The 23,604-nt window shown below is 32.7% G+C and overlaps 1 protein-coding gene across 3 annotated transcripts in view; it reads left to right on the top strand.

Annotated features, from left to right (window-relative positions):
• The window catches only part of EPHA3 (EPH receptor A3), a 349,448-nt gene that overhangs the window by 296,783 nt on the left and 29,061 nt on the right, over nucleotides 1-23,604 (top strand). For all 3 annotated transcript variants that reach the window (XM_077118666.1, XM_077118668.1, XM_077118669.1), the window contains exons 12-13: nucleotides 9,335-9,396; nucleotides 10,865-11,074. In XM_077118666.1, the coding sequence (XP_076974781.1) occupies nucleotides 9,335-9,396; nucleotides 10,865-11,074 (272 nt within the window). The remainder of the gene's footprint in view (nucleotides 1-9,334; nucleotides 9,397-10,864; nucleotides 11,075-23,604) is intronic.

Here is a 23,604-nt window from a genome sequence, read left to right as displayed (position 1 = left end):
AGTCTTAAAACTCCTGTTGTGTATATTGAGCAGAAGTTGTTTATTCATTTGAGTTTTCATTTTTTTTTCACATTTGTCATAGGCAAGAGATAGTTTAGTAAATACGTTTCAATCCTCACAAAAAAAACTAGTTTAGAGTTAGCATTTCTTTCTTTGAAAATAAAGCAGAAATATTTAGCTGTTATTTTATTGACTTCTATCTATACCATAAAAATCTTTTAGAAAACCATTAGGTGCTAGATCCTGGACAATGTTATAACATGCTGATTAAAAGATGATTAAGAAGAGAATTATGGAGTTGTTTTAGTCATGTAGATTAGCAAGGAAGCACAATGATTTAATTTTGACAGGTATTGCTGGGAGCTCCCAACAAGCTACCTTTTCTTTTATTGTTCACCAGCTTCATAAGGCTCCTGGTTTACCACCAGGAAAATCATGGGAATGTTGGGAATGCTTTTGAGCTGCAAAGATGGAGATTACAGTAGACCCAAAGCCTTTTCTCAGTTCTCTGTGGATTTCAAATTATTCTCATTTAGAGTCCCAGATGGATGATCCTGCTCTATGGACTCTCTAATTCACAGCCTGTAATGGAAGTCTGAACTTATTTCCATGATGACTTCTCCGGCTAGGCTCAAAAGGCATCCCATGAGTCAGATATGTGATGTTTGGCTCCGGTCCCAATGCAAACCTCTTGAGAGTACACTGGGATTCTTTTTTTTTTTTTTTCTCAAGAGTTTGGAGCACAGGATGAAGAATAAACTAAACTGGCAGTAGACTCTATAGAATGAAAGACAACATATGGCTGGAAATTTGCCATCCTTTAGGGGATAATTCATTGGCACCACATTTACATATGCTATGGTTACTAACAGACATTACACATTATGTTCTTCACAAGGATATTTTTCTTTACGATTACATACAGCAATTTCCAAATGGCACTAGAACTTATTCTCATCCTGGTGTGACTAAAAAGCAAGTCCTTCCTCAAAAGAGCATGCTGTAATTGAAATATACATTGATTTCCCTTAGATTTTCATATGTAATAAATGGGATTAAGAATTTAACAATGTAGAAGATTTTAATCATATATTGTAAGTTCATGTTAAGCTCTGTAAGATTTCTTTTCTCTTAAAACAAAACAAGCTATACTAATAGTAATACTGATACATTTTCTGCTGAAAGCATTTTCTTCATTTTTCAAAAACTAATAGTAGTTAGTAGCAAGGGTTGGAAAACATATGAATCCTTAGTTCCTTCAGAGAAAAGATCATAGTTTCTTTATTTTGTTATCCATAAAACCATAGAATCACTTCTCAAGGGAGATTCAGTAGGCATTTATCCATTCAGTCTCCTGCATAATATTCTAAGTAGTTGTTCATCTGCCTTTGAATCCATTGAAGAGAGAAAGCTCACTTGTATTTAAGCAGTCATTCCATTTATAACTCTAAATTTTCATATTTTTTTTTCTTTATGAATTGCATATTATGTGCCTAGACATTGCTCCAGGGAATTATTTCATTCTACAACCATCCTGTGAATTAGATATATATTTTTACATTTTATCTTTGAGTAAACAGTAGCTGTAGAGATTTAAACACTTGCCTATCTAATAAGTACTAGTGACAGCACTGAGAACTTGACAACATTGGTTTCAACTCTCTCCCAATTCTGCACATAAAATAGGCCTTTATTTTTTCTTATTTTATTCCAACTATTCTTTTATCTTGAATTTGTTTTCCCTTGTAACATGATCATAGCAAGGCATTCCTTGGACTTCCAAAATTTTCTTAAAATACTTAATACCACATAACACCTCAAATAAAATGTAAACTCTCATAGAAGATAAGAATCCTATTTTATTTGATATGATCCGTGGCTTAAAAAGAACCTGGAACATAATTAGTGCTTACTTTACCATTGTTGATGATTAAAAGATTGAATGATGAATGAATGAATGGAAGGACAAAAAAGTCTTTATTCAGTGTTTGGTTCATTACATTGAATGCATCTTTCAACATGCCATGTTATAACTGACTATATCAGCCAAGAAGTGATGGTGAAAATGATTCAATTTAACATGGAAAGAATCATAATAAATATACCTAAAAAAAACTAGAAGTTACTACCAAACTATATATTAGATTTAAATTTAAGCTTACTGATACACTGTTACATTTTATTAAACGTGAGTTGCTTGTTTTTGTTTCCATAGTTATAAATTATTGAAAGAAACTTCTTATATGTTGATGTTTCCTACAAATGCATTTGCTGAATGATAAACAACATTAAAGCATAATTATTGTGGTAGGTTTTCTTATTCTCTTTAGAGACAAAAATGAAATAATCCAATACAGTTTATGGTAACCAGTCAAAGAAATCCATGAAACAACTCCCAAGAATAAAATGCAGAGAAAAATACCTTGAGAAAAAATATAGTTCAAAAATTGTAGATATTATACCGTAAAGATCTTATTCATGTCTGTTTCTGTAACATTCCAATATGGATTACAACTGCATTACTTTTAGGGTGAGAGTTCTAAATTTGATATATCTCTTTGGTCACATAAGCATTGTAAAAGGCTGCCAAATCTGACTTATAAATCCCAGCCATCTCATATATTGCAAACATAATAGAGTAGCAAACTTGGAATTAGATGTTGAACTCCTTTAGTGGCATACTTAAAAGCTCTAAATCTGACACTCCATAACAACTGAGAGGAAATAAAAATGCCTTAGAACAGAGTTAATATATTTCATTTAATAAATAAAAATAGTAATTTTGACACTAAAAGATGTTGCTTCATGCACACCTAATATTTCCTGTGTCCTGCGACTCTATGACTTCTGAAACAATCTACCTTTGAGTTTAGAAAAACATACATGTACACACATGCTGCTAGAGTGATGCAAACTTCATAATTTAATGAGCAAAATTGCATTTATAGAAGGAAAACATATTGGCACCTGGATTAAGAGTTAGAAGGCCAGACTTCAGTTCAGGTTTAGCCTTCCTGGTTGTAAGACTTTTGGCAAATCCGACCACTCATAGAAGCTTACTTTCCTTATATGTGTTATTGAATTAGCAGCACTACCTTGCTATTTCCAGGTATTTTAAAGATCCAATGAGCTTATGTAAGAGTGCATTGTTAAGTGGTAAAGAGATATGCAAACCTGAAATTACTACTGGCTGAGTTTTGTGAAATTTTTATCAGTGAATCTGGATGTGTGGAATAACATTCCTGAATCTAATTACTTTATTTATTGCTTTTTTACCCAAAGAATTTTTTTTTTAATTTTTGCTATTGTGTGATTTGGAACGTTGTATATAATATAAAGAATCTTTTTCAAATCATTTAGAGAAAGTCCTTTATTCAACCATTATATTTTCATTTATTTGAATTGAGCTGTAAACAATTTTAATGGTATGTTTTGAGCTTGATGGTCTTAAGAAAGAGAAAGTGAGAGAGTCTCTGATCTTCAAAATAGCAGAAAGCTGGGGGCACATTCTCTGCTCGGGACTAGGTACTAACATGTGTTATCAATTTTAGTTGAAGTTCAAAAAGATGGAACTTGTTTTTAACAAATGTTTGATATTTCTGCCATCACACCATTAGTCAAATGAGGTTCAGACCCCAAGAAGACCTTCCATTGGCCACTTTTCACCTAGTGAAATAGGAGGAATTATTTTGGATAGGATTTGCTTTGTTGATTTTTTTCTTTTTTGGTTGTTTTCTGAAAATTAAAGAAAAATAATAATAATAATGCTGCTTAACTGTAATTTAGCAGTGTTGAGGGTTCTTCAAGAGGAAATGGAGCAGAACATTGAGAGGATTTCTCATAATTGAAACATTTCTACATTGGCCTGCACATCTACTTTCCATCAAAAGCTTAATTTCTGGTTATGCCTCTGGGTTCTCCACAAGTATAATAAGGAAGTATAGCTGTAAAAACTGTCATTCTTTAGTGACAATGCTACATTCTTCCTATTTCTTGTTTGCTGCGTTCTCGATCTTCTGCACTAATCTCAAGAGTTTTATAGCCCATGCCATACTTTTAAAAGCCAATATATATGCTGTGCTTAATTTAGCAATGATTTACAGAAATACCTAGCTTATCAGAATAATACATTTTGGAAAACTTTGCTGATACAACAAATTGTACATTCATGATTACAATTTGATAAATGAGTTCAGAACACATCTGAATATCTACAGTGCTCACATCAACGAAATTGGGAAAATCTTTTCATGGTATACTAGAGAACAAATAAAACAAGAGAGGCTATTTTTACATCATTTTTTAAGAGCTTTCCCTATTTCTTCAACATTTTCCATTTATATCTCTTGGATGAACGTGTTACATTTCAACTCAAAAGTGTACATTATGTTTTTTACCAATCATTTAGATAAGGTGGTTTGCTAACTTTTTGAAAGATATATTTATTAATATATTAACACATATAAAATGTGTTAGAGCATGATTTGCATGTATTCAAAGACTACCTTTGATTAACACGCATGCTGAATTGTTAAAAATCCCTAAAAGAAGAGGAAACTATAATTATACACCAGTTTAAAATTTGTCTGAGAAAATCTGGTCTCACACAGATTCTTTCAGGCATGAGGAAAAAGGAGCACCCCCAACTCATAAGGCCAGTAGTATCTTGGTACTACATCATAAAAGAATATTTCAAAAAGGAAAATAAGTTGATATTATGCATAAACAAAAATTCATAACTAGTACTATTATGAAGCCTTAGTCATTAATATATTTAAAAAGATACTATAACATGTCCAAGTTTATCCAATGAATGCAGTCAGTTTGATATCAAAAGATTCTAAAAGCTAACAATATTAATATAAAAGAAAAAAGCAATCTCAGTAATTGCAGGAAATAGACATTCATAATATGAATTTTTTCTTAGCCCCTCGTATATAGAAAAAAAGTATTGGAGTGGTAAAACATATTAAACAAACAAACAAACAAAAGACTCGACAAACTCCACATTCTGTAGTGAAGCATTGGCATTCCTTTTAAAGCAGGAACAAGAAGTCTTCTATTATCCCTTTAATTTATCTTTGTACTGGAGGTCTAACACTTTACAGTTAGGCGAGTAAATAGATAAAAAATGGAGAGACTGGAAAAGGAAAGAAAAAAAATTGTCATTGCAGAATGAAAATGAGTGCACTCAGATTATTATATTCATTAGTTTATTGCACTTTTGTATGATGCGGGTCTGAGCCCCCATAGTAACCTAAGGGAGAATAAAAACATAGTAATTCTTGTTTTCAAAGATATTAACTTGTTTCAAGTCAAGCACAAATTAAAAAAATTTAAAGCCAGTTGAAGGTAAATGCTTTGATGTATTAAGGAATATCCAATTGATAGAGTGAGGTTGAGTCATGAAGACTTGGAAAAAGTGTTTCTCAGCCTCTTTTTTTGAAGGCTGGGATTTTACTTGCTCAGCCTGGAGTGCTGGACATGACCTGATAAGCTGTAACTGGCCCTCTGCAAGGTACCGGATTTACAAGTACAGACACAGAGTTGGTACCTTCCCCCATTAACTTATAGACCAGGGGATAAAATAATGATCATTTTAGCAGAATAATGGTTTGATTAAAACAGAATTTGGAAAAGATTGGCCTGGAGTTTTATGTTGTTAGTGGAAAACCTACAGGATAAAGACCCTAATTCAGTTCATTACAATATTTTTATCAGTCACTTAAATATAATACTTGAAAATCTGTAATCAAAACATGTTCTTTCTAATCAAAGCCTATTTAAGTCTTCTTTCCAGGAATGGTATCATATAGTTTTAACATTTCTTCTTTGATTTTCCTTCTCTTGTTTATGCTTTTTTGCTTCTACCTTGATTCTGATCACATGATAATAATAGACTGCTAGCTGCTAAGGTCAAAGCGTTTGGTTTTATAAATTATACTCACGTGTGTTTTCAAGGCTTTTGAAAATAAAATGTATAGCAGGTAAGACATAATTCCTGTGGTTAATAGGAGTTAACTCCATTTTCTTTGGAAATCTATTAAATTTCAATGATTTGTAATATTGCAATTTATAAATACGTTCAAGATTGGATGAAATCATTTTTTTAAATCTAAAACCAACATTTATTTGAAAATGGCAATGAAAAACATTTCTACATCTGTTTATTGCATTACCCTATTTTCTTTTTTATAGAAAATGTGAGTGAGAAGATTGTGGTGAAATAACCTATGCTCAACCTAGTATTTTTAGATGTTTCTATCTTTTGCTATCAAGCAGTGGTTTAATGATTAGAGATCTCTTTGAGCCACTGGGGATAGTTAGAGAGGTGGACTAATTGCAACAGACTGATTTGCTTCTCTTAAACCCTATCATTGTGGAATCTATATTTACACTCTAATTTAAAAACAAAAGCAGAACTCCACTGCAAATTGTGTATTGTTCATATTTGGTGGAATTTCATTTTAGCTAGTCAGAGAAAAATAATGTCTTTGAGTTTAGTATACATCCCCAGATGTATTTTGGACTCTCTGAGGGCATTGAATGATACAGGTTCTAACTTGAGGAAACTGATAATGTCATTTCCAAATCAAAATACATAGATATGAAAAGCATGCAAACATGAATATAAATACACTGCATAATGTGCAGATTAGCTGATATTTATAAAGAAATTCCCACTACATGTAATGCATGTCAGAACTAGTTCTCACTACCATTGCAGAGATTTCTTTTCCTTTAACCCTACTTATCTTAACAAAAAATCAGTAAGGAAACTCTAAGTGAAGATACTGCTTTTCAGGGTAGAATACTTGCTATTGATTTACTCTTTGTGCATTTGGATTTACTGAATCTTTGAACTTAATGCAAAACATATTTTCAGACTCACCTTTCTTAACTGATGTATTTATAAATACTTATAGAGTTAAAAGCAGCTTGATTTGATTTCTGAATAGTCATGAGGCTTTGGCTTAATTTACTGGTCTGATTTTTCAAGTGTTTTTATTATCCTTGCCAAAATTCTACTAGACATATTAATGAGAAGTGAAATGGTCATAAAGCTGGGAGCCAGAAGGAAAAGAGCCATAAGCAAAGGGGTCTGAGAAGTATACAAACTCAGTAACTGACCACTGAAATTGAAAGTTGGCTATATAAAATATTTGTGACTACATTTGGAGTATGAATTGAATTTCTGTAGAATGTTATGTTTTTCCAGAATTGTATTAAGAAAGAAACACAGAAACTGATGGTGGTTCATGGAAAACTTACATAGGCAGGGTTTCTTTTGCCCATTCATTTGTTTGTTCGGTCATTCATTTATTGATTCACTCATTTTATTCCAGGTCTCTGGGGTCTGATTTACTAGCTCAGAAGAAATAAAAATTTCCAAGTGAATGTTGAACTTTCCCTTCTTCCTGAATATTGTCAGATTAATGTTTAGTTAGAGCTCTGGAGAAACAAGTTTTGCAAACTCAAATCTTTGGCTAAAATGACTCCTCAGATATTACCAGATTAACTAGATATATGTGATACATTACTTAAAGTATATAAGTATCAATTAATGTTGAGAAATTTTATAGAATATGAAGAATAATTCTCACCTCGTAATAAATAAGTCATACTACCAAGTTATATCTGCGGTTATAAAGCTCGGATTCACAACAAGTATATATTAAGAAATAACATCTACGAAAGAAAAAAGCAAAGAAAGAAAGCTGTTTTCTAACGTCAACATGGCAAACAAAGCCTCATGATATAGTGGCTACATATCAGGGAGAATTAGAATTGTGTTAGACAATTACATGTACGTGGCTGACTGTTAAAATTCTATTATTTGTACAGTCTTTTTGCAGTTCTTGGTTCAGATTTAATTCAAGTCTTTTGTACTTCGAAGATGGTTGCTTTTCCTTTTCCTTGTAGCATGGTGAATTTATAATTAAAGCATCATTACAGAGACAATTACATTTTGTTCATATGTGTAGGCTTTGGAATCAGAGAGCATTTTGGGGATCTGCTCCACTAATTGTATGTCCTCAATAAGTTACTTAAATCCACAGTACCTTCTGTTCAGGAGCCAGTTAAAATGGAAAAAATACATATTCCCAAAGCATAAGACTGTTATGAGAATTAAGTAACATAACATATGTCAAGTACCTAGCCAATGGTTTATAATTTTAATTATGGAAAAATTCAGCAGTATTTCTGGTATATCAGAAGAAAATCTTTTTCTCTATTTTTTTTTTTTTAATATTTGTTTTCTCTTCTTTTCTTAATTGTTCTCATGATATATGTAAAGTTATATTTTCAGTTTTGTTCATATAACATCATACTGTAAAAACTGTTGAACATTTATTTTGTTTGGAGCTTTATATTTTCAGTAGGTGTAGCACCTTTGTATCTATTTTTTCTTTCATATTTTAAATGTTACCCTTAAGATGACTTTCTAAGAGTGATAGTTGTTCAGCATTCTGGAGCTAGACTCTTGTTTACAAATTCTGACTTTATAACTTATTATCTGTGTGACATTGAGCAAGTTATTTAACCTCTCTCTGTCTCAGTATTCTCATCTGTAAAATGGAAATGATAGTGATTAATATAACTATAGACAATAAACCAGTGTCTTATATGTAAGAAATTCTGTATAAGTACATTGAAATGCTGGGATTTGATGCTATTTAAGATCGTGTATTTTCAGAAATTATTGTAAGTTATTGCCAACAGCAACTTGAGCTTTTAAAAACAGTCAGCACAGATGTTATAGTTTTGAAAGTGTTAACTGAATACATGTAAAAAGGATATAATTATTATTCTTAATTGCTATGCAACATTAGGATCCATGAAGGTAGGGACCTTGATGATTGGCTTCTGATTAGTCAGCACAAAAGACAATGCTTTGTATAGCTCAGCAAATATCTGCAGAAAGAAAGAAAAAAATATTGTATTCTTGACTCTATCTTGGATTAAGAGGCGGAAATACTTGATTCTACCAACAAAATAAGATATGAAAAGGAAAGAAAGGGGCAGATTTTATGAACACTGAAAATCATGCTAAATAAGTGAATGTAGGTACTGCAGGTATGGACCCTAGTTCTGGAAATCAATCTTAATTTTTTTTTTATTACTTTTCTACTGAAATTTTTTTTTTTGCTGTTATTTTTTTTATCGAGTTTCGTTTTGCTTTAATTGGACCTTCTTAAAATTAAAAGGAAGGGGGGATGCCTCTACATCTTTAGATTCATCACAGGTATCAGCGTGTATTATAAATATTAACTGCTTGCTATTTGTTAAACTGTACCAATGATTATATGTTTTTTATTTACTACACATTTAGGTAAGCCGGTTATGATTGTCACGGAATACATGGAGAATGGCTCCTTGGACAGTTTCTTAAGGGTAAGTAGAAGTAGAAGCTTACTAATATGTTTAAGACAACCTCTGAAACTGTTCCAGGCAATTGGTATGCTAAGTTTAAAGCAAAACTGGAATTTTCTGGGACTATGAAGCATGAGGAAGACTATAAAATGATGTCCTTACCTTGCAGCATCCAAATATTAACATTTTAAAATTTGAAACCAAATTTGCCCCCAATCTCTTTCAATCTTATTGTACAGCCAAGATTCATATCTGTTAAAAGACTGAAAGAAATGCTCTCTTTCCTTTATTTAACATAACCTCTGTCTGCTATAACTTAGAAGCCCACCTATCTCTTTGATGGCACTATCCATACAGAAAATAAGCATGTGCTCTAATTTTAAGGTATTTGAAACTTAAATATTCTCAGTTTAGAGTTATTATGGTAGTACACTGTGTGTGTGCATGCACACATGTGTGTGGGGAGAGAGAGAGAGTTTAAAGCATTTTAATCTTGGAAATTCAGGAACTTTACATTTTAATTCTTTCAACAAATGTATGCAAAAAATGCAAAAGTTATATGGAGTACAAGACACTGCCAGTCATTGAATAGATAAATGTGTTTATAAAAGACGTAAGTTCTTTCCTCAACTCAGAGTATTTTTAGTACAATATAAATATAAATAGAATGCGAATGATAATCATGGAAGACAATTTAAAATTTTCTAGAAATGTGAAAGTGTATACTTTATTATGATACAATAAACTTTTTGATGGTAATTATTTTCACAAACATTTCAAAATCAAACATTTTTAAAATCAGTAAACACCATTATAATGAATATTCTTTTAAAATCATTGTGCAGATTTGCCTAGACATGGAATTTTATATTAATTTCTTATATGTGCATTATAAACCATGTATTTCTATTTTAATTGAAGAAGATTGGGAGATTTTCTAAATCCTATGATTTTTGTCTCCTATTTTTTTACTTATGACATACAACTCATACACTCAAAGAGAAAAGCAAATATTTAACAAATATTTTTGACTAATTAGATTTTAATTATGATGACAATTACAACTTAACATCCACTTTATTTGAAACAATCATAAAAATCTGGAAATCAAGGAGCACGAATGAAGATTCCATCAAATAAATATAAACCTAAAATCCACAGAATCCATTTCGTTTTGGTGTTCTTGACCTTAAACTTTCCGAGGAGGAGTTTGTATGTCATGTAAAGACCAAGAAAAGTCCTAGTTTTAAAACAGAAGTCAGAGAATATTAGGTACTTATTGTCAGGAAATATTCAGTAATGTGGCCACTGGGTTATTTTATTAGAGCCATTTGTGTATTTATGGGCATATCTTGTTATTCTGGAACACTGAAAGCTAAAATTTAGATGATCGGTCGTGTTGCAAAATTTGGTATATGAGATTTTAACTAAAGATACAGTTTCAGGAAATAGCAACACGTCTTAATCTTAGACATGGAATGTTTCTCAGAAACACGATGCCCAGTTTACCGTCATCCAGCTAGTGGGAATGCTTCGAGGCATAGCATCTGGAATGAAGTACTTGTCGGATATGGGATATGTTCACCGAGATCTTGCTGCTCGGAACATTTTGATCAACAGTAACTTGGTGTGCAAGGTTTCTGATTTTGGACTTTCGCGAGTTTTAGAGGATGACCCAGAAGCTGCTTATACAACAAGAGTGAGTAATTTGGCTGTTTTTTTCTTTTACCTTTGTTGCCCATCTTGGGCCATGCTGACTTGCAAATAAGTAGAAATCATTAAATGCATGCCCCAATATGTTTTGTAAGTTGTATTTTCCACAAAGGGAACCTTATCACTTCACTTCAAGCATTATTATTTATTTTGGAAAATTGATGTCCACATGTTTATAAGGTGAATGAAGATTTAATTCTGAAATTCTATGTGTGGGTTTAATACATCCCTGATGTCTTGGTATTTTTATATTGATCCATTTTGCTATCATGGTGGAGCCACCTTTACTAGGCATATTGGATGAATTCTCAGTACGCAATCCAACTAGGTAGAATTTTAAATCACTTTGAAAATAATGTTTACATAACTAACACATGTTCATTATATAAAAAATGACGCTCATCTGCAAGTAAATATACTATCACAGTGTCACTAGGACATACCCAGAATCATTGATTTAGGAATTTGCACTCTCTTGATGGTTTCACACATCACATCCTTGTTTGTTTTTCCCATTTTCAATTATATTCTGCAGTGGATTTGCATTGTTCATGAATCTAAGTCTTTTTCAACATGCTGCATATAATAATGTCATTCTTCTTATGAGTACAGCGCATTGATGTAAGAGGAGAGAAAAAATATTTTTAGCATCTAGTTAAATTCAATTTATAACAGTGACTACACAGCTCTGAAAATTGATAAAATTGTAAAACATGGTAAATATCTTGATAGTGTTTTTTAGTGCTCTTTTTTTGAAAAGCGGATTCAGAAAAATCAGTCAGATAATGTTTTGCAACAAAGCTTCATTTTTTTTTTGTTATGACTGAAGTATCCTCTCAGATGACAACATGATGCAACAAATAATAACATGTCTGTTGTTCAGGGGAGTGTTTTTTTTTTTCTTTTTATTGTATGCTTGGCTATTCTGCATTCTAAAGATATCTTTCATAACCTTCTACTACTATATGAACTCCTAACAGTCCTTGAAAAGTATTGCTCATGGTATTCTTATTAAAACAGTTACTTTAACCAAAAAATATTTTCAGTATTTATAAAAAGTGTTTGATAAAAGGCATTTATTTGAAATGTTAAATTTCTGGTTATTCAGTCATGTTCTAATTTTTATGTCATATCCAATTATCATATAAAACTAGTCTCAATTTCTTAACTTTTGTAGAAGAAAGATATTGCTGCATCAGGATTCCTCTTTAGCACTTGTGACATAAAAGTGCAGCGGGCACTTTGTATTTGTATTCCACTCCCAGAAGAGTCTCAGAAGCCACACTGGTCCAGTGAGCTTGGTTGGCATTCATTCATTGCCAACAAATAGCTGTTAAGAGTTCTTCAGTACTCATCCTTGTATGTTCTTGAAACACCTCTTAAATATTCATGGGGGCCTCCATTCCTCTGAAAAAGTATGATTTACATATGGATTTCTAGAGTAATTTAGATATCTTTGATTTACTCCCCCATAATAACCCTTGTTTAGTACAATAATATCATAATTTACCATAAAATATGGGTTTAAAGTTATACATCTGCTATTAGTTTTTTAAAAGCATACACACCCAAGCAACTAAATGAGTGTTGTCATTCTCAGTTGTCTTTAGGGAAATAGTAACACTGTTACTGTACAAAATATTTTTGGAATTCCTCTTCTGAAATTAATTATCTCTAAACTCAAAATTGTTTTGGAATTTAGGAAACAGTCTTCACTAAGAAATAAAATTTTTGACCACAGGAAGCCTATAGTTTAGTAAGGAAGACAAGCGTATGAGGAAATATTATTGTATTTAGTAAATAAGAAAGTACATTTTTGTATTGTAAAGTCTTTTTTATACCCAAAGTAGTATGAAATCCACATTATTTATTTTATTTAGCATGCTATGACTATGTGTATTTCAGAAAAACAAGCTCAAAACTTTAAGATTTTATGACAAGCCATAATTAAACAAATTATGGTAAATCTGTTTTAGAAAGTTGGGCACACTTGCTTTTGTCACTCTTGACACATTACTCCTAGACCCTGAAGTTTCTATGATTCAGAAGCTGGCATCTGTTGCCCCCAATGCATTCAAGCTTTCCCTTCAACGGACTGATTGCTCTTCTGAATATTCCCTAGAGGTAGAGAGTAATTTCACCAAGGAATCTTGAGATATTTGGTTCAATTAGATATTTGATTAAATGCCACAGAGTGATCCTAGGTTGTCTACTGTTCTTGTATTTGAAATATCTCTATGAGAGAAAGACAAAGTGGAAGAATGGAATAGAAATCGCATCAACTAATTTTGCATTAATCATTCTGAAACTGGAGAGGGTATTTGAAGAGTTGAGAATATGTTTAGCCTCAAAACTTAGAACAATGTATCAGACATTTTCCATACTGCTTTTGATATTGTCTTAAGTGCATAACCTCTTTTCATTCATTATGTCCTCAACAGTATGCCTGATAGGAAAGAGTCCACTAAGATATCGGTGTGCCTTTTTGTGTATTTTGTCTTTTCCATAAAGATATTGGGTAGGAAATCATAATTTTTTTCATTATTCACTTGCAGATACTGCCCATTTCACACTCCCATTACATAATTATAATATTTATTGCTGAGAAGAGAAGAAATGGAAAGGGAATTAACAAACTAGGGGTATCTTGCTCACCTTTCAGGTACCTAGAGGTAGACCTTCTGTTCTGAATTACACCAAAATTTGACAAGTGGTAGTTACTTCATGGTAATATGGAAACTGAAAGTATATCTCTGACTTTTTACATTGGGAATGATATTTTTTTGATATTTAGTCTTCCAATCCATGAATACAGACTGTTCTTCAGTTTGTTTAGGTCCTCTTTGATTTCTTTTAGCAACGTTTTATAGCTTTCTATATATAAGAAGTTTACATCCTAGGTTCGATTTATTCCTAAAAATTAAGATTCTTTTAATTGCTATTATAAATGGAATTATTTTCTTGATTTCTTGTTCTGATTGTTCATTGCTTGTGTACAGAAACATTAATGATTTTTGGGTTTTGATCTTGTAACCTGCCAATTTGTTGAATCCATTTATTAGCTCTAGGAGTTTTGTTGTGGAATTTTCAGAATTTTCTGTTATAAGATCACATCATATGCAAATAGGGTAAATTTTACCTCTTCCTTTCCAACATTGATGTCTTTTTTTTTTTTCTTGCCTAATTTTTTGTCAAGAACTTCCAGGACAATGTTGAATAACAGTGATGGCAGTGGACATCCTGTCTTGTCCCTGGTCTTAGATGGAAAATTTTTAGTCCTTCACCATTGAGTAAGAAGTTAGCTATAGATTTGTCATATATGACGATTACCATTTTGACGAAATTTTCATTTATTCCTAGTGTTTCAATTTTTTTTTGTTTTTTAATGAAGTGGTGCTGAATTTTGTCAAATGCCTTCTCTGCATCAAGTGAGATGATCATGTGTTCCCCCCTTCATTCTGTCGTGTGGTGTATTGTATTAATTGATTTTCTTATGTTGAACCAACCTTGCATACCAGGGATGAATGCTACTTGATTTTGATATATTATTTTTTAAAAGAATGTCCTTGAAAGTACAACTGCAATTGTAGATCAAAGTTTGTAAATCATCTTGAAAGACCACAGATTTCATTTGAGGTGGATATGATTAGAGTATTTAGCTCCACACATTTAAGTCCTCAGAGAATTGTTCTTGTTTGGAAAATAAAAACAAACAAACATATTCAGTTTAATTGGTTATTCATCATGTGAATTTCAATCTATAATCATAACATGTTTCCTACTCTTTCGCGCTCGTCTACTAACTGATCTCATTCTAGCAGAACTGTGGCACTATTGGTGAGAACTATTTGCCACTGAACGATTTTTAAATCTTTTTCTTTATGAAATTTTATTTTAAATAAAATTGTTTGTATACATGCCTCATGCATCTATGCACATAATCCTTCTTATGTTTATATTTTGAAATAGATGGATTCCAAAATTCCAAAATAATAGAGTTTTGTTCACTCTTTTACCAGTATCAAGTTAGAGAAATCATATAGACCTGTATCCAATTTACATGCTGTGTACTAAGTCAATTCAATTCTTCTCAGCCCCCAAATTAAATTTAGGGCAATAATTCCCTCATAAACTGTTTGGAAAAATTGATAACATTAAATGATGTGGTTTTGGTTACAAATCTCTGTTTGTTTTTTTTTCTGTTTATTTCTGTTCAGAAAATTCATATGAATTATCAGCTTAATTTTTATACTCAGATTTGAGAGTTCTGTCTTTTGTCACATTTCCCTTATGTCCAATTTCCACCTATTTAACTTTTAGGTGATAAATCCCAATGAGAAGTTATTATAGGAATTGAATTTTAGTAATTGGAGGAAGAAAACCTCAATTTACATAATACTTTATTTTGTTTTTGAATTTCATGACTCTGCTGAGTTGATGCAAGAAGTACCATTTTGTCTTATCTAATTTTGCTTTCAGGATAAGGAAAAATAGTTTTTAAAGCTAGGTGGTTAAATACTCCTGTTCAAAATAATGCTAGTCTTAGAACATAAAGTAGAGAACATGAGTATTTGTACTGCAGGATTCTCCTGGTCTAAAAACTATTTATATAAAAAAAAATATGATGTAAACAGATAATTATGTTATTTTGATAAGTACTGCATGTCATGTGTCATTTACATGTGAGTGAAAAAAGTAAAAAGAAAGTATCTAATCAGTGGTCTTCACAGAATAACAGGATTTTAAGTTTTAACCAAACTACATAATGTCCATCACAAATTTATCCCCTATTCTTTTAGTATCAGTATGAATATGCCTGTATCTAGATTCCTAAAATAAAGCCACTTATTCAAAAATAAGAAAGCTCTAAAAGATTTAATGATTTCAGTTATCAATGCTGCATTAAAATTTAATGAAATATCTAATATTTTCTAACCACCCATTTCAGAAAAATGGATAGCATGAATATTTCAACATGTGAAAATAACCTATCCAGATTTATTTTTGGGTGGAATAAGGGAATATGGGAATATGGAGGTTGTATGTAAACATATTACACACAGTCTCTAACAGGAATATTTTCTCTAAAATGCCTTATTCATTCATTCATTCATCCCGCAAATATCAGCATCCCCGTAATATATCAGGCACTGTTCTGGGACCTGGTGATTTAGAGGTGAAGAAAATAAAAGCACCTGACCACATGGAGATTACATTCTAGTAGGATAATTCAGAAAATAAACGAACAAGTAACTGTATGGTATGGCAGAAAAGTAAGATGAGGAATGACTTTTCAGTTACTTTCAGGCTCACAAAATAAAATATAAAAATTAGCCAATCTGATGTGTAATATTTAACTTTAACAAAAGCAATGCTAATTATAAAGTGGGGTAAGGTTTGACATATGTCGCAATATGGGTCCTGTGCTCATCAAGGTTCAATGAGGATTTAAATGCTCAAATTTGTTTTTTCCATATAATGAATTCACACGTTAACTTATACAGGATGGGCAGGGCAAATTTATCTGATACTATGGCAGAGAATTGGTAAGAGTGAAGGAACAAATATCTGTGCTAAAGAACTAGATAAATTTTGCTTTAATAAATTTTCAGTTTAATAAAATGATTTTAATTATTGTTCTGAGTCCAAGAAATGTACATTTCAGTGAGGTTATTTAAATAAACAGATAGATGATATGATTCACGCTAACCATTAAACTAATAGTGATTAACCCACTGTAGTGGTTTAAAGCTGTATGTACCCCAGAAAAACATATGTTTTTAAATTTAATCTATTCCTGTTGGTGTGAATCCATTGTAAATAGGCTCTTTTGATGATCTATTATGGTGGGGCCTACCTCAATCAGGATTGTTCTTAATCCTATAAATGGAATGAAATTCAGACAAGAGAGGCATTTCAGACATGCCACAGAAGCATGAACCTGAAATCATTGAAACCTAGAAGATAAGGGAGAGACCAGCAGACAGAGGAGCCGAGAATCCCCAGCAGCCAGACATTGGAAAGAAAGCATTACTTTGATGATGCCTTGATTTTGACATTTTCATGGCCTCGAAATCATGAGCCAATAAATTCCCATAGTTTAATGGACCCATTTCATGGTATTTTGAGCAACCTTGGAAATTGAAACACCCTCTTTCCTATTCCTTTGGTTCAGTCTGTAGCATGGAGTGATTCCTGGAAGTTTAGTTAAAATCAACTCCTATTGCATCAGCTGTACAGCCGCCATGATGGTTTGCAGTGAGTCTTACCACTTGTGCTTGTTTGGAGCTGTTATATACTCCAGAAAAGACTTTTAATCCATTCTTGTGGATGCAGGCCTATTGTGGGTGAAAACCTTTGGTTAGGTTGTCTCAACTGAGATGTGACTCACCAAATTCAAGGTGGGTTACTGGGGCCCTTTCATAGAGGATAAAAGGCAGACACACACAGAGAGAGAGAGAGAGAGAGAGAGAGAAAGAAAGAGAGAAAGAGAAAGAGAGTGGCGAGAGACACTCTCAAACTGTAGACTCTCGGAAAGACAGCAACTGAAACCAGGAGCTGAAGGCAATGAATCCCAAGAATGAAGGATCAGAGGATGCTGACCATTTGCCTTCCCATGTGACAGAGGAACCCCAGGTGCCATGAGCCTTTCTTAACAAAGGGTATCATCCTCTTGATGCCTCAATTGGGACATTTTCATCGCCTTAGAACTGTACATTTGTAAACCAACACAACCCCACTGTAAAACCAATCCATTTCGGGTATGGTGCCTTTTGGCAACTTTAGCAGACTAAAACATCACTTGATGTCTAACATGGCTCATAATGTGACTCCTTTCCTATTAGCCCTTCAGACATAATTCTAGGTGTCATAGTTCAAACCCACTCCCGGGTTTTGTTTTATTTTTCCTTTTCTTTTGCTAGTCTTAGATCTGGCATTTCAGTCAGTTTTATACTAAACAAATATTTTATGAAAACCTTTCCATATCTTTTTTGCAGTTCAGTCATTAAAAATATGTTAACACTTATTTCACTTGTTTATTCTTTGCATTACTTGTCCTCTATACCTTTTATCAGTTCAAATCAACTCTACTAATGTCTAAAGAACACGTGACTTGTGTTATAGCTATTGCTGCATACAGGAAATGGAAATATGTAGGGCCAAAACTTGTTAGACACAAGACAAATGTTGTCATAAAGTCTAATGGTAACAAAATCATCAGAAGTTTTTCAAGGAATATTTATGGGAGTCTCTACCTATTATTTCATATCCTTTCCTACTTCTTAATCATCAATATTAGGCAAGTCAACCTTACTCAAGTTTTGTATTTTTTTGGTTAATTATTAGAATGAAACTAATGTCATCTCTATATATTTTTTACTGCAAATACACAGTATTCCTGCTGCAATAAATAGGCATTTCTAACTTATTTATATAGTACATTGCTTCTTTTCAAAACTGTTCAGTGCTAAAAATATAGGCTTTCAAATAAATTTCAGGAACTTAAAAAGAAAAGTAACTTGTGAATTCAGTCTAGAGAAAAAGCAAAATTTAACATTTAAAACCTCATTGAACTTTGACAGGCACAGCACTAATATTGGGGCATAAGTTTAGCCCTATGCCCAGTTTTATAACTAGAACTGTTTGTTTAAGCTAAATATTTCACATCAGCTCATCTAATTTTTATATTGCATTTTGTGAGCCTGAAAATAGCTGAAAATAATTTATTTGTATTTCATTTCCTAGGTAGCCATAGAATAATTTACAATGCCATATGAAGATTTCCCTGTATTTCAAGACATGTTTAGGCACTTCACACAATGTTGAAGAATCTCAAAAGTTCAAGGGATGGACTTTTGTTACCTAAGGAATCATCTGTCCAAGATCTCTTGTGGCAATCAACATCTGCTGGAATAATTTGCTCAGTGGCTTTTAGATTTAAACTTCTGGGGAATAGAACAGATTCTTCCCCCGGGAGTCTTGTTGGATTGCCCTCCACCTTTTTGTCTACTATAGTCTACAATGAATGAAGTCCAGTCCCTGAAAACAGATAGATGCTAAATCTTTTCATCTAATGATTTATCACTAGACTTTCACTTTTAACCTGAGGAGACAATATTTGTCTCCTCAGGTTAAACACTCAATTACTTGGGGTTTTACTCTGATAAAATCTCCAAAGTCCTTTGTTACCCTAAGCATGTCCTGACAGAGCTCACAAGCAGTCGATGTGAACTGTGGATCATCAAGCATTTTCTAAATCAGCAGGGAGAGATTTGTATATATAATTAGAGGAAAAAATTAGGCAGATATATGACATTATGTCTCCATGTCCAGAGATTTCAGCAATTACATTGTATTTTTTTTCTCTAAAAATCAAGCTTTAAAGCTTCCTCAGCAATACTGAATGGGCTGACTTTCATTTTAAGCCCCTGAAAAATTCAGGCTGTTAGCCAAATTTCTCATTTGAACTGTCTAAATTCATTAAGCTTGGAGAACTGAATTGCAGGATCTTGAAAGAAGAGTATTACTGTGTGATTCTTCCTCTCACTGTTATTTCTGGTCAGAGTGAAGAAGGTTTCAGACTACTCCAACTAATCCTGGATTAGTTTAATAATCATGTAATGCCTCTGCCCTTTGCATCCCTGGTATCCTTATTTGCACCATTGTATTAATCTCCTTTAACTTTTCTATAAGAATTCTGTAGAAGTAAATATAGATATGACACCCAAGTAGAACTGAAGTTTCCAAAATTTAGGTAATCTCTAATAGTCCAAAATATTTAAATATCAAACAAGACAGTATCCTTGATATTCATACAGGTTTAAGATGAAAAGTTGAAAGCCAAAAGGTTTATGTCAGTTCCACTCTGTTGGAGAATGATGAAATTTAACAGAGTCAAGTTTTGTATCTCCATACCCCTCAGTTTATGAATAACAAGATAGCTGCACGGAGAATTTGAGAGACTTGGCTAAAATTAACTAGCTAGGGTGAAAGCTGAGCCCAGAAACAAAGACTCCTGATTCCTAGCAGTCCAAATGGAACAAGTGACCTAATACCCTTCTACACCCTTAGTTACTGAGCTGTACATAAATAGATGGTGCTGGGAGGAACTGGCTCCCATTGCAAAGATGGGGGTAAAACATTAACTTCTGATTCTGTTGCATTTGGATTGGTGATGACTCTGCAATTGAGTTGCACACACTCCATAAACCATGATTCTGGGCTTACTCCTGGAAATTAGAAACTTTTCTCAAATATAAAAATATGAAAGGAGCTTACATGTGGACGTAGAGACCACCTCAAGAAAATGCCCCTTTTGAAAATATGTTTAAATAGTATTAAAAACACATCTTCATAAATCATTTTAATAGTAACTAGCTCTGCTGTGAATGCCTAGTCATATTTTACAAGACAAATTTTAGGTTACTAGCTGATTTCAAGTTTCAGTTCATGCACAATAGTTCTGTTAGAATGGTTTTATTATGTCTGGAAAGAAAATACACCAAATGATAGCAGTATTTTGTCTCATCACATCTAAATTCTTGCATTTGCCACTGAAAGACATGCTTAGCAGTTATTTGCAAAACGTCTAATTTTAAAAATTCCCCCACATGTCTAAGCTGGGAAAACAATTTCTGAACCTAGAAAAAATGTACCCCAAGCAATATGAGCTTGAATTTGCTAGGATAGAGTCAGAAGAGGAAGAAGCCTGTTTTTTTTTGGTCACAATCAAGCATAGAAGTAGGCGTAAATTCTGCAATGAACTACGTCTAGGAAATATAATGAGACAGGCTCCTGTATAGTTTCAGACTCATAGATACTCAGTTTGAAGGAAGAGACTCTTACTGTAAAGTGTGAGGAAATTGAAATATATGGGCTCCGGCCTCTTGTCTCATCTACATTCCATAACACAGTTGGGCCCTCGAGAATTCTTATTCAATTTTCTCTGTATCAATGCATTTGTATTTTTGAAGCTGTAAATAATATTTGCTCTTGGAATAAACATTTATCCCTTACCTAAAATACTTAATCATTGATGACTGCATCTGATAAAGAAATTGATAATTTCTTAATTTATAAGGCTAATTTAAATATCACTAGTATAGTTCTCAAGGATTCCATTTAGTCAATATAAAATCCCACATAACTACTGAACCTCTTTTGACATATTTTTCCTAGCTTGGCCAAGATTCACTACACCCATCTAAAGTAGAAATGAAATTCTCAAATGAGGGCGTGCTTGCCCTCCAAAGACATTTGGTAATGTCTGGCAACAATTTTGGCTGGCATAACTGGCAGAATGCTACTGTTATGATGTGGATAGACGCTAAGGATGGTGCCAAACATCCTCCAATGCACAGAACAGCTCCTGATAACATAGAGCCATCTGAAGTAGAATGTCAATAGTGCTACTCTTGGGAAAGCTTGCTCTAAAGTTACCCAGTATACTAAAAAACAAATGCAAGTGGGGAACAAAAGTCTACCTCAAATACTCTTTATAATTTCTCTTATTAACCTTGGACTGCAGGTTATATGGGGCAATGTAGAATAAATACATTTCCATTTGTGAAAAAAAAAATCTGCCAACGGCCTTCCTAGAAGGTTCAACTTTGAGATATAGCAAACATAATGAAAACAAGTAGTAAACCTTTCATTCCTGTTCAAATTTTATTTTCATTTGATTTTGATCTAGCGCATGAAATTCTTTCCACCACAAATGCTCTAAATTTCAAATATAGCCCCTTTACTTTTTATTTTCAAACTTTATTTTAGTACAACATCATTGGAGTAAGAGCATAAATAGGCACATACACTTACCAGATAATGTCAGAAATTTTCAGGGAGATGTATATGTATGTGTATCATACATACATGTATACACACATACCCATATATATATGGTATGGGTATATGTATATTATACATATATAACATGTATATATGTTAATAAATTTGGCTTAGCCTCATTCTACAAAGAATAGAGTGCATAGTCGAACAATATTTTTAAAATTATTGGTGGTACTTTTAGGTTTGTTAAACACCTTCAACATTAATATGGAAGCATTTGATACAAGACACATACTGTTTATAGAGTCAAATGGAAATGTTGTACTTCTGCAAACTCTAAAATGCTTAATTGTCACAATATCCTGTGAGATATTGCCTTAATTTTATACTCTAAAAATTGCTGCTGGGTGAATCTTATATTTATTATCATTAGGGAGCTCATATGGTGTTTCCCTTGTGATAGCATTATTGCATAATAGTATAAGATGAAAGTGGAGGAGAACATTAGAAATTAGCATGTTTTTCTGCTTTTTTTTTTTTACAAAAAAGCAGCTCTCATGCTACATATTGGCTCATTCTTATTTTATATATATTATATAATTTATATATATTTTTATATATTCTGAAAAACTAGATTAATTAATCATTATCTGAGAATGAATTGCATACTTTAAATGCTCAAAATCACTAAGGATCTTCATTAAAATTCTACTACTCCAAATCCACAAAAATTCATCATATTCTCACTCGACGAAACTGCCTTCTCCTCCAGAAAACAAGGTATTGCAAAGAAGAGAGCTGGAACGTCAGACCCCTGTTTTAAATTCTGGGGATGAGGGAGGAAAGACAAACTCTTCTGGAGCTCCTGGTCTGGTGGGGAAGAGTGATAATTAAGCAGTAGGGGGTATCACAGAGGACCCTGCCTAGAAGATTCTCAGATGTTCCCCAAATGGGTTCACATTTGATCAGGATATGAAAGTAGGAAGTTAGAGAAGGGAGGTGTGGAAAAAGCCCTCCAAGAAGTAAGAACATCATGTACTATGGAAGACAGGGTGGTGAAGGGAATTTCTATTCAAGTCAGTGAGCATTTGTTGAATGTCTACTCTGTACATTTGCCAAGATGATATCAAAATAAGATCATTGCTCTCTGCAGAGAGCTCAGGCTCATGGGACTTATGCTCATCATCTTCAACTTTGTAGTCTACTCAGCTTTTCATAGCCTTACGATTCCTAATTATGGTTTGAATATGCTAATTTTATTTACGGCAATAGAACGACAAGAACTTCTACTTGAATTCCTTTTATGTTTTCAAACATAGCAAGTTTGAAAAGTCTTAAAGTGTTTGATGATAACACAAACATTCACCCTTCCTGAATCTCCATAACGACTTTTCTGGTTTGGTCTACCTCCCGTAGTTTGGTTTTCTAATTTCATACAAAATATGTACAATGCTGGGTGAATTTTACTTTCATTTAAAGCCAGAGTGACTTGTTATGTTGTTTTCCCACCAGAGAAAGAGAAAATATTAATAAAAAGAATTTAATTAACTATTTTTAACTATTAATTAACTATTCTGATTTTATTTTTTAGTCACAATAAAACAATTAGTAAATTTGAGTAGCGTGTTGTAGTTAACAATGAACTTGCCCTCATATTCTCATTTAGTAAATGTTATAAGAATAGTAAAAATGTGTTAACTAATTGTAGGGAGTGAGAAGAGAGGAGGC

This window comes from Tamandua tetradactyla, chromosome 10 (genome assembly GCF_023851605.1).
Source record: "Tamandua tetradactyla isolate mTamTet1 chromosome 10, mTamTet1.pri, whole genome shotgun sequence".
NCBI classification, from domain to species: domain Eukaryota; kingdom Metazoa; phylum Chordata; class Mammalia; order Pilosa; family Myrmecophagidae; genus Tamandua; species Tamandua tetradactyla.
The sequence above is the reverse complement of the archived record's forward strand: the minus strand, read 5'-3'. Positions and strand labels throughout refer to the sequence as shown.